Source organism: Elephantulus edwardii, unplaced genomic scaffold (assembly GCF_000299155.1).
Source record: "Elephantulus edwardii isolate Elephantulus edwardi_28Jun2011 unplaced genomic scaffold, EleEdw1.0 scaffold00247, whole genome shotgun sequence".
In the NCBI taxonomy this organism is placed as follows: Eukaryota; Metazoa; Chordata; class Mammalia; order Macroscelidea; family Macroscelididae; genus Elephantulus; species Elephantulus edwardii.
Genome location: NW_006399997.1, coordinates 1,240,515 through 1,253,328, shown reverse-complemented (window position 1 = coordinate 1,253,328; position 12,814 = coordinate 1,240,515). Strand labels below are relative to the sequence as shown.

General features: G+C 36.3%; 1 protein-coding gene across 1 annotated transcript in view; it reads right to left on the bottom strand.

Moving 5' to 3' along the window:
• Positions 1 to 12,814, bottom strand: part of MAP4K5 (mitogen-activated protein kinase kinase kinase kinase 5) — a 128,865-nt gene that overhangs the window by 16,547 nt on the left and 99,504 nt on the right. Inside the window, exons 20-26 of the mRNA XM_006899218.1 lie at positions 10,949 to 11,028; positions 10,628 to 10,688; positions 8,446 to 8,448; positions 8,247 to 8,361; positions 7,817 to 7,875; positions 4,982 to 5,085; positions 4,209 to 4,386 (exon numbers count right to left, since the gene is read on the bottom strand). Of these exons, the coding sequence (XP_006899280.1) occupies positions 4,209 to 4,386; positions 4,982 to 5,085; positions 7,817 to 7,875; positions 8,247 to 8,361; positions 8,446 to 8,448; positions 10,628 to 10,688; positions 10,949 to 11,028 (600 nt within the window). The remainder of the gene's footprint in view (positions 1 to 4,208; positions 4,387 to 4,981; positions 5,086 to 7,816; positions 7,876 to 8,246; positions 8,362 to 8,445; positions 8,449 to 10,627; positions 10,689 to 10,948; positions 11,029 to 12,814) is intronic.

Below are 12,814 nucleotides of genomic sequence, written 5' to 3'. Positions count from 1 at the left end.
GATTCCTCTTCATTATTCCCAACTTTTGCATTCCAGTCACCCATTATTATCAATGCATCTTGATTCCATGTTCGATCTATCTCCGACTGTAAAAGTTGGTAGAAATCATCTATTTCTTCTTCTTTGGCTCTGGTTGTTGGTCTTATAATTTAGCCTACGTTATTATGCCTTGAATTATGTCCCCTAAAATAAATGTTATGACATACAAATTGGCAAAAAAGAAGTAAAACTTATCTGTTTACAGATGAAATGACTAAATACGTAGGAAATCCGAAAGACTAAGCAATAAAATTACTAGACATTATTCAGAGGCAGAAAATGGCAAATCAGCTTGATTAATCTATAGGGGGGAAAAAGAAATCTGAAAAGGGACTAGATTAATCCACGGGGGCCAGGGGAAGGATAATTCTGAAAAGGAAATAAGAAAACCAGTGTCATTTATGAGAACCATCCAAAAGATGAAATATTTAAGGATAAATCTAACCAGAGATTTAAAAAAAAGACTTACACAAAGAAAATGACAAAACGGTAACATGAGAGATTTATACAACTGGGAGAATATACCATGTTCATTGATAGGAAGACTTAATATTATGAAAAAGTCTGTATCATCAATAGCAATATATAGACATAACACAATCCTGACCACATTTCATCACCATTCCTCAAAGAGATGGAAAAATTAATAATACATAAAAAACTACCTAGGATCGCAAGTGATCAAATACAGGCACAGCAAACCAGTAAAAGAAAATTCCTCCTTTCCCATCCATATAAAGACTTTAATACTGAATTTTTGACTGTTTTTTTTTCCTATTTGAAATTTGAGGATAAACCTTTTATGAGGCCTCACTGATAAAACCCTAGGCTAACCAATCATTATCATTTTGAAAATGTAGAGGCATTTCCTGACACAGTTATGCTGTACAATTTGGTGCTCAAGGCTTAGACAGAGTCTTTCTACTCAGTGGCATCAGGGCAGCAAGAACAGTGATCAATAATCTGTGATATGCAGATGAAACAAACCTTGCTTGCTGAAGATTACTTACTAAAGAAGATCAAAGTCTTCAGAATGGATTACACCTCAACATAAAGAAAAGAAAATTCCTGTTTGAATCTACCAGATATTCCGCTGGAGAAGGAGGGACAATCTCCTCCTGTACCAGTCGGATCCCATATGATGCTACACACAAAAAAAGATAGCAAAATTTAAAAAAAAAAAAATTAATAAAAGAAAAGAAAATTCCTCACAACTGGACCAATAAGCAACATCATGATCTGTGGAACAAAGAATGAAGCTATCAAGGATTTAATTTGCTTGGATTCACAATTAATCCCCATAGAAACAAGTAATGAAATAAAATTCAACAAAACATTAAAAGATCAAATGGTGAATTTGGTGCCAAGACTTTTTAAAGTGCTAAAGAAATAAGGCTGTTCCAGCCCCTAGGGGGTGCCATCCAGCCCTCAGGGTGGCTATTTGGCCCTTGGGGAGAGCTGCTTGGCCCTCAGGGTGAACTGCTCAGTCCCTGGGGTAAGCCATGCGGCCCTCAGGGAAAGCATTTCTGACCCTCAGGGCGAGCTGCTCCTGTCCTGGCCCTTGGGGTAAGCTCCTCAGCCCTCAGGTTGTGCCATCCAACCCCTGGGCAGAAAAAAAACTGCCTAGGGTGTACATAGAATTTTATCTAGGCTACTTTCATCCACCCTCTCCCCCAGTACACCTGTAAGTAACACCCCCAAAGCCCTTCTATTTGTAACTCACAAGTTTGTTCTCTCTAGGTTTGCTCCCTTTCCTATAGGTAACCTTTACACTGAGTTTTACTCCAGACCTGACCCTGAACACAGCTCCAGAGACAAAGAGGAAATACAACTGCCAGCTAAGGAAGCAAAGGAGGATGGAGTCTCAGGGTTCAGTAAGCTATCCCCACTGGACTCACCTGGGAAAATACTTTGCAGTCCAGAGGGGAGTAAATGTCAGGAAAATATCTTCTAACAGTTCAAGAAGGCAAGCAGCTTTAACCCAAGACCAGCAGTAAGGTGATAAAAGTGTGCTCCCTTTCCCCCTACATCAACACCCCTGTTCAGCTTGAAGAAGCCAAGAGAGTCTGGGCCCAATTCCCAAATGAGAAACCCACAAGTGAATAAGACAGTTTAATCACCATTTGGACTATGCTTACCATTGTCCTGTATCATCTGGTCCCCCCTGGATCCTTTCCATTTCCTTCACCTGCTCCCCCCACCAACCAAATTGTGCAGCCCTGCAACTGCATCCCTGCCCATCCTCACCCTTCTGCTCCCAACCCTCACTTCCTTGTATCCCCAACCTGTTTTGCCAAATAAAATAAAATAATAAGGCTGTCATCTTAAAGACTAAGGTGCTCCTGACCTCAGCCAGGGTATTTTCAATTGTTTCATATGCATGTGAAATTGCTGTTGTTGTTGTTATGTGCCGTCAAGTCGCCTGCGACTCATAGCGACCCTATGTACAACAGCCCTAAACTCTGCTCTGTCCTGTGCCAATCGCACTGTCTCTGACACTCCCATCCCAATTATCCCAGTCACTGAATCAATCCACCTCAAAGAGGGCCTGCCTCTCTTGCACTGTCCCTCCACCCTCCCAAGCATGATGTCCCTCTCTAAGGACCGGTCTCTCCTCACTACATGTCCAAAGTATGTTAGACGGAGCCTCAGAATCCTTGCCTCCAAGGAGCCACCCGGTTTAACCCTCTCCAGGACAAATCTGTTTGTTTTCCTAGCAGTCCAAGGTATTCTCAATACTCTTCTCCAGCACCACAGCTCAAAGGCATCAATTCTCCTTCTATCCTCCTTGGTCATTGTCCAACTCTCTGATGCATAACAGGTGACTGCGAAGACCATGGCCTGTATCAGACGCACCTTAGTCTCCAGAGAGACACCACTGCTCTTCAGTACTTTGGAGAGGTCCCTAACAGCTGACTTTCCCATGGCAAGGCACCTTTTAATTTCCTGGCTGCTGGTGCCAAGACTGTTGACTATGGAGCCAAGCAAACTAAAGCTGTGTACAATCTCAATCTCTTCACCATCCATTCCTGATGCTGCCAATTGGTCCAGTGGTGAGAATCTTTGTCTTCTTGACATAGAGCCTCAATCCATATTGTAGGCTGCAGTCCTTGACACTCTGCAGCAGGTGCTTCAGGTCTTCTTCAGTTTCAGCAAGCAGGGTTGTGTCATCCACATAACGCAGATTGTTGATAAATCATCCACCAATCCTGACCCCACATTTCTCCTCATAGAGCCCAGCCTCCTGGATAATCTGTTCTGCATATAGGTTGAAAAGGTATGGAGATAGGATGCATCCCTGGCGTACGCCCTTCCCAATTTTGAACCATGCAGTGTTCCCTTGCTCTGTTCTGATGACTGCCTCCTGGTCCAAGTATAAGTTTCGCATGTGAAATTAGGTAACAAATAAGAAAGACCACAAAACAACTGATTCTTTGAAATTGTGGTGATGGTGCAGAAAAAAAAAATCTATCCTGGAAGAAAGAGAGCGAGAGCTAGAGTGCTCTTTAGAGGCAAGGCTGGTGAGAGTTTGTCTTGTACACTCTGGGCATGCTATCAGGAGAGGCCAGTCTTTAGAAAAGGACATCTTGTTTAGAAAAATGGAGGAGGGTCAGCTAAAGAGAGGAAGACCCTCAGTGAGATGGATTGACACAGTTACTGCAACAATGAGTTTAGTATTAAACACAGCAAATATCGTAAGAATGGCTCAGAATCAGACTGGGTTTTCTTCTGCTGCTCATAGGATCAAAGCATCTGTGTAAGTAGCGGCTCACTGAACAGAAGTTAATAACAACATTCAAGTCTGAAAAGCATACTCAGTGATTCAAAGAGTGAAAAAGAGAAAACAGTGCTAAGGAAAAAAAAAAAGAAAGAAATCTCATTGCTTCGAAGCTGGTAAAATGTGAAAAATAAAATTATTTAGCAAGTCCAAAGATGAAATTATAACTACTACAATCTTTATATGTCGGAATCATTACAATTTCCCTTGGTGAAATAATTAGTATAAAACTGTCTCTGGGAAATAGAGACTAAAATGCTATCTTTCTCTTGTTTTACTTCAGAAATAAAGTCCTAACTCTTTAAGAGCCTAAGTGGGCTGAAAGTGTTATGATTTTCTTTTGCATGCAAAACCATTAGTATTCCAACATAATGTTAAAAATTAAACTTACCTGCACCAATTTCTGTAAACCATGAAGATGCAGAATTTAAGTTGATTGTTTCAAACTGAACTACCTGATTTAATTCAGTGCCCTTGCTAATAGCTACACAGATCATGGGATATTCCTGTTCTGGTATTACCAGCATTTCAAAAACATTCAAAGGACTTGGCAAAGGAAAATCAAAGTGCTGAAAAAAATAAGCGACAAAATTAATTTAGATAAAACATCCCTATTATTTGTATCATTCTGAATTCAATCAGCAAAGAAATGATCTATTTTTAATTTAAACTAACTTTAATAAATAAATATAAATGTGCTGACTCTATATATACTTCTCTTTTATACAGTCACTTTCTCTCTCACAAATCTCTGCAGTCACTAGAAGGGGGACTTTTTGCATGCTTGAGTACCCTCAATTGGCACAGACATAGCTGGAGATCACTGAGACTCACTGCATTACAATGGTACCAAGATTCAGAGGACAGTTTCTGGACTTGAGGTTGAATTCTTACAGAATAGGAGAAGACAGAATTTCTAGAAGACATTGTGGCTCCAGACATAGCCCAACCTGACTGTTCTTGGGAAGAGTGAGGAGATGTGGTGTTACTACATGGTGCAATATTCCTAACTCTAGAAGCCTGGTTAGTTTTTGCTCTTGGATCAAAGACAGAGGGATGTCTGGGAATTTACATATTCTACTAGAATTCAATCTTAACATTTTGGCTTTTATTATAAACTAGTATTTTCTAATAAAGAAAAATGTAAGTCTGAGTAATATATACCTTTATCAACATGAATTTCTGCATGGGCTCATACCACTGAAGTAAAACAATTCCAGATTGTAAAGCTCCACAGAGGTATTTATGTCCTGTGTAGGGGTTTCTGACTGAAAAGAAACAAATATAGACTCCAAAATATTAACTATCTTTGTATGAAAGCAGTAATTTGTTAAAAGTATCCAACTGAGCTATAGCACCTACAAGCTAATCCAGTTTTCTTTGTAAATTTGTTGCTGACAGGGGGGTTAAGAGGGAAGAGAAGAAATGTGGTGTGAAACCAATACCAAAGTAAGGAAGTAATTATTTAGCTATTATAGGGAAAAAATTATCGTTCTGGTCACTATTAATAGTAAGATTGAGTGACTTTGTTATCCTTTCCATTTTAAGTTGTGTACTTTAACATATATACATCTTATTTCTATAAATCTTCAAGACTTTTTCCATCATAATTCCTCTTTATTCATTATTCCAACTAGCTGAAAAGGATACATATTGGATCTAAGAGTAGTAATTTACAACAAGTACTTTCTCAGTTATGAGATTATATCTTAGGCTATACATTTCTAAACTTATTAATGAGTCCCAGATCTTAGAAATCTGTTAATAAATATGGACCAATTTCTTCCTGGACACATGCTCATACAACTTTTTGTAGGAGGTACCACAGTTGAATGTGTCCGTTCTAGAGAATATGGGACCATCATAGATCAAGAATATCAATGAGTAAGTTCATTAAATATTAAGCAGAAAGGGTAAGTAGGAAGTTAGGAGCACAGGATCTAAAATGACTGAACTTGGTCTACTCCAATACCTATCATTTGTCATTACTGTTGCTATAGACTGTCAAGTCAGAACTGACTCACAGCTGATACTCGAGTGGGTTTTCAGAAGCAGTAAATAGCATGGGAGGAAGAGATCCATCTTTCTTTAGCTAGTAGATCCAAACCTTGTGCCTTTGGGTTGGCGGAGCAATTCCTTACCACTAGGCCACCAGAGCTCTCCGTTACTTGCCATAGTAACTATCTATCAAGTAACAATTATCAAGGGGTTGTTTTGAGGATTAATAAGTTAATGTTAACGAGTACTAAAGAAGTAATTGGCACATGCAAGGATTTAATAATCTTGATGACACAATGGTTAAATGCTCAGCAGCTAACTGAAAGAGTGGAAGTCTAAACCCACGAATGGTTCTAAAGCGGAAAACTGGACAATCTGCTTCCACAGAGATGACAACTTAGAAGACCAACAGGGCAATTCTGTGCCACACTGAGCAATTATGAGTTGACATCAATTTAACAGTATGTATTAGTAACAATAAGAAGGACTGAATAAATGAAAGCCAGAGCATTAGCAAAGATAAAAATCTCTGTGACTATGGTTAAAAAGCTTTAAGAAGGCTATACCTGGCGAATACATTAAAGCTATTGTTTTTCTAAGAATTTTTATTCCATGTCCCTCCCATATGTTATGTGCTTTCTTGTGACAGAATTATTTATTTTTTAAAATATTTTGTTCACATTGAGTGTTTTCAGTAATAGAAAGGTATGCTGAAATCGGAAAAAAAATTGGTGTGGGTTTTTTTTTTAAGGTAATACAGATTTTGATACAACAATGGGAAAGGCATAATTCCCAAGTATACTTTGGTGGCAAGATTGGAGAACGAAGCTTGTTCCTTCAGATTCATGCAGTTATACAGGTACCAGGTGGCAGCAAACCAAGAAACCTAAGAGATTAAAAATGCTGTGGGGAATAAATGTCTCATAGGTCACAAAATAATTAACTACTTCCTAAGAACAAATAATAGTAATAATAATAATAATTAAAAAAATCTACCCTTACAAGCCTGGAAGCAGGAGCGGCATCCACTTCTGAAATGGCTTGCCTCCGGAAACTCTATGTACGAACAGTGCTAAGGCCTTTCATTCACAGAGTCTCTATGAGTCGTCTACGACTGAACAGCACCTAACAACAATAACAACGACGACATAGAGCTACGTTGGCCTAGTGGACAGAAAGTTATGCTACCAAGCCAAAGGTGGGTGATTTTAATCTGCGGCCCTCAGGCCGGGTTCAAATTTTTTTTCTGTCAAACATTCTTCTAGGTGGTATAGCAGTGGTCTGTGCATTGCTGTACAGAGGTTAACTCGTGGTTGCTGTGATGCTGAACACTGGGACACTGATTTGCCAAACATGGTAATGGTTACCCATGGTGGACAGTGTTTGCTGGAGCTTTCTGACTAAAACAAGCCTGGATGGGGAGCTCTGGTGGCCTAGTGGCAAGGAGCTGCAAGTACAATCCCAGAGGCGAACAGTTCGAATCCACCAGATGCTCTGCCGGGGAAGGAGGGACAATCTCCTCCTGTACCAGTCAGATCTGATTTGACGGTACACGCACACAAAAATTAAAAACAAACAAACAAACAAACAAAAAAACAACAACCCTGGAAGCAGGAGCGGCATCCACTTCTGAATGGCTTGCCTCTGGAAATTCTTAGTACGAACAGTGTTCATGCCTTTCGTTCATAGGGTTGCCATGAGTTGTCTACGACTTGACGGCACCTAACAACAACAACTGGTGGCCTAGTGGTAAGAAACTGCACTGCAATCCCAGAGGTATACAGTTCAAATGCACCAGCTGCTCTGCGGGATACAGATGGAAAAATCTCTTCCTGTGAGATTAACTGTACCTGAAGATCCACTGGAGGGTCAGCTGTGAGTCAGTTCTGACTCAACAGTAAACAACAACTTCTCTAAGTCTGTAAGATGATTCAGATAATTTTTTTTTAAAAAATCACTCAATACATTCTACTATCTAATACGGTAATAAGATATACTCACCTATGCAACATTTGTGGCAGCCTTTTGTATCTGGAATCTTTGTTGTTAAAGCAAATTTTCTGAAAACATGAAACAATATAAATGTATTTTACTATCATGATTTCCAAACAGTAATCTGTGAATCAGATGAATGAGTATCATCCAAAGAGCTTTAAAAAATGAGTCTTAGATGCTGCACCCAAAGTGTCTGATTTTATAGATCTGCTGTAAGGCCTACAACCTGTATTTTAAAAGCTGTACAAGTGATTCCCATTGACAATTATATTTAGTAATCACCATACTTTTGCATTCTAGATAACATGTATTATATACTGTAATTTATCTTGAAAATTAAGATAAGACAAGTAATTTTTACTGGTCAAAGAATAATGGCTATTTCAAAAGAAGACATTAATTCTCCTCATACCCTTAAAAAAAAGTTATTTTGTACCTTGGTAGTATGCGGTCTGGAAACCTGTGAGTCTGAATATGGGCAGCTAATCCTGGTTTTTTGGCTTGTTCAAACAATGCTATCAGGTTATGAGAGTAGAGTTGAAATGTTTTTCCTAGAAAAAAAGAAACATGTTACTTTTATTAGAAACATTTACAGCAAAGAAATACAATTCTCAAATAAAAGAGAACATAATTACCTTCTAATATGAGGAGTCCACAAATGTTCACAAAGCCAAGCAAAATAAAAAACAAAAAAAAAACAAACCTTAGTTAATACTACTTTCAAAAAGAATAGATAACATTATCTTTAAAGAGTAGATAACTTTGTATCGAAACCACAGATTAGGTATTTTCCAACTTTAATATATAATCTGAGCAGAACACACACAAATCTTAATAGTGCTAGCAAAGAGAAAATGTTAAATATTATTGTATAAAATTTCATGTCATAGACTAAGTTATGATATATATGTATATCATAATATATATACGTATACCTTGAAAAATATTAGTTCTCAGGAATAGAGCTGAGTCATTTATCAATGGTTGTATAAATTACCTTAGATGACAACAGATTATAAATAAAAGTCTCACCTATCGCTGACTGAAATACTAAAAAAAAAAAGCAAATTAATATAATAAGCTTTAAGTATAGCTTTGGTAGTTTTCACATACACCGACTCTTCACTTATTAAAATAGTTAATTTCCAAAGACTAAGTCATTAAGTGAAAATTGGCATTATGTGAAAATGAAGAATGACCATAGCAGCTCACTAAATGGAGGATGACTATATGATTATGTAACTGCCATGTTCCATCACTATATACTTGGAAAACCACTGAGAATTATGGCCTCGTCAAATTGACATACAATCTTAAAGTTTTTTTTATAAGTAATACTATCTGTTCAAACACAAATTCCTGAAAAATGGTTAGTGATAGAGTTCAAGCTACTGATATGTATATAAGTTTAAAATAACTAAATGACTAGACTTAAATCAGATTATAATATGTAATGAGGGTAAGTAAAACTATGACAGCATTGTGCTTTGGTACATAAATGAATGAAAAAGTACATACAATATTAGAAAGAAAGACAATGTCATAAATAAGAAACTCAAACTCGATGCACAGAGTCTGACTGACCCTCCAGTGGGTATTCAGAGGCTGTAAATTGCACAAGAGGATGACTGTCAGTCTGTCCTTTTGCAGCTGGTAGAAGCAAACCACCTGAGAGGTGCTGCCTTTGAGTCAGCAGTGCCAACTCCATATTGACTAAGCCACTAAGACTCCTTTATAAATACAATCCCCACATATATAAGATGTAGAGCACAAGAGAGAATCAAACAAAAAATTTACAAATACAAAGAATACAATAAAAATTCAAGTACTATTTTAATAGCTAGTAGCATTAGAATTTATTAAGTAACAAAGAATTAACAATTACACTCTAAAATCATAACAAGAGGAAAAGAGAAAACCTCTATCTCTAAGCCACCTAAATCTAAAGCCTAAGAATATGTTTTTTGTAAGGTTGGGGGGGAAAAAAAGCCTAAAAACATCTCCTAAACAACCACCAACATCACAAAAAGAAAACACACAAAAGTCTAAAACTAGGATAGGTTGCTTTGGCATTCATTAGTTTAGAAGGCTTTCTGTTTCTATTTAGAAGGCATCAATCCAAGATCATTAATATGGAGTCCAGAACAGTATGACTTCCACGAGCAAATACCTGTTTAAAATGTCACAGTTTACTAAGCACTCATGGATAACATCTCATTTAATCTCTAAAAAAGTATTTAGTCAGGGTCTTATCACCCCTTTCTTAGAAACACTACAGCTTAAAGAGGGTATTATGACTTTAACAAGACAACACAGAAAGAAAACAGTCTAATCACATGATTCTTGCCCTTTAATTGAGAATTCTCAATGGAGGCAGGTGTGGTGGTAGAAATGGTGGAAGAGGCTGAGTGAAAAGGTGACATAAACACCATTTTGCTGTCCCTCAGGTGTTGAGGTACTTGGTGGGTTTGGGAAGTTCTGCCTAAACGAAATAGAGGGTTTGTTCTCAAAGTTTTTCCCTCTTCAAATTGAGAGAAAACATCTGGAAGTCCTGCAGTAATTATGCTATGTTGTTGCTGATTGCCGCTGAGTCGAGCATAACTCATAGCGACCCTATGAACAAAAGACCTGAAGCCCCTCTACAACTATCGACATTTATCAAAATCCGAAAGAGTTTTCAGAGGAATGTTGCTTAGGAAGTGGATGCCAGTCCTATTCCAAAATAGTTAACCAGAATTACAGATAAAATTTCAAAATAGTGTACATGAAAACTCCATTTTTTTCACTTGTTTTTTAACAAAATCACAGTATACATACCTGATAATGACATTAAAGTATTATTGATGACATACAGCCAAGTACACTTGCGTGGAAATAACTTTTTTAAAAAAGAGAGAGAAGACAATGAAAACTCAATTTTCTTTCTCTTAATACTTAACCTCAAAATTCTAACATTCTGAAATAGTACAAAAATACTTTCTAGCTTTTATCAAATTACTTAAAAAATACCTTTCAAGATAAACATATAAAGAATAAATGTCATCCTTCAGTAAATTAAAATATAAAAATTAAAAACTACTACTTATATAAAATGAATGACTTTATTTGTCCAATTTTTAGAATTAAACACCTAATTACCTGTTCCATTGTTGCCTCATGTAGCTCATTGAGATTCAATGTATAAATACCATCTTCAGTTCCAAAAATTATGTACTGATCTAAAATAGTTAAGATAAAGTATCAGAGTATACTATTATTTTCTGAAATTGAGACAATAATAATTCTGATTCTAGGGCAAGGAGGTATAAGGTGAGCCTTAGAATCAGAAAATAAAAAAAAAGAAGAATGTAAACATTATATCAACAATAATAGTAATGGATGATATCTTACTGAATAAGAATTATTAAATTCAAACTGATATACATGTATAAGTTAATATCTTGAGAAAATATTTTAATAAATATAGAAGAAATAATGGAATGAAAATTGTTAATAGATGCTAAAACATTTGATGAGCAAGAAAATGTTATTATAGTCCCAGTCTTTCTCTACACTAATTATTTCTTAAGTGGAGAATGAAAGGTGGTAACTTTACAATGGAGAAACTAGTGAATGCCATCATAACCAGCTATCAATGTTAGTATCACTAGTATGTGGACAAGCTATTATCATGTACATCTTTACATGATGCACTAAGAAGAGAATAATAATATTTGTTATTATTTTGGCCCAAAATGCCTAACACTATCTAATCATGAGAACATATCAGACAAATATAAATGGAGAGACATTACATAAAATAAATGGCCTGACAAATAAAAAGGTCAAGGGAGAAAAGGAAAAGGTGTGAGGAAAATAGCTTCAGATTAAAAGAAAATAAACACGACATAAATGTAACCTACGACCTTGAAATGACTGTTTGAGAGAGTTAAGTCTATAAAAGACATTACTGGGATAATAAAAATTGAATATGAACTTGAACTTTAATATGATGAGAAAATAGTATTACATCAGTGTTAAACTTCCTAATTTTTATAAATATTACTGTTATTACATAAGATAGCATTTTGGTTGCTAGGAAATACACACTGAAGTATAAATGAGTCTCTCCTGTGATTCAAAAAAAGATGTTGGGTAGACAATGATTTTATAAAAATGGAGAAAAGCAGAAAAATGTTTAAGAGAATTCTTTGTATTATTCTGTAATTTCTCTGTGAGTTTGTAATTACATAAAAATGAAAAGCTACAAGCAAAGAAAGAAACTATACTTTTAAATATTTTATTTTCTGTTCATACTTTCTAGTAGAGGCATTTAAAAGACAGCATTTTAGTTCTGTCTTTATTACTGTGTTAAAGGGGAAACAGCCATTTCCTGGACATTCTAATAGGCTCCTTTCTTCCTTGCAACAAGGTCATACCAAGAATATTCATGTTATAAATAATCACATCAAGAATTGGAAATGTTATGTTTTTTAAGTTACATAATAATGATGGAACTAGAATTCAAACCCAGAATTGACTGCTTTTTCTTCTTCCTTTCTCTCCATATGCACATTATTTTCTGAACTGCTTAAATTACAGGCATGATGCCCCATCCTTCTACATATTTTAGTGTGTAATTCCTTGAAAAAAAGAAAAAGGCTTCTATAATCAAAGTATAATAATTAAAATCAGAAAATTCACACTGAATAATACTTAAAATCTACTGACCTCATAGATGCAAATTATTTTTCCAGTAATGTCCTTTAATGGTACAAGAATATCTCAAATTGTAATTGTATTGTTATCTCTTTAGTCCCCTCTTATCAGTTATAAGGATACAATTACAATTTTAATGCCTTTAAATCAAAGTTCTAGTTATCTGTTTAGGTTGCTGGAGGTAACTGTTGTTGTTGTTGTTATGTGCCGTAGAGTCGCCTGCGACTCATAGCGACCCTATGTACAACAGCCCTAAACTCCGCTCTGTCCTGTGCCAATCGCACTGTCTCTGACACTCCCATCCCA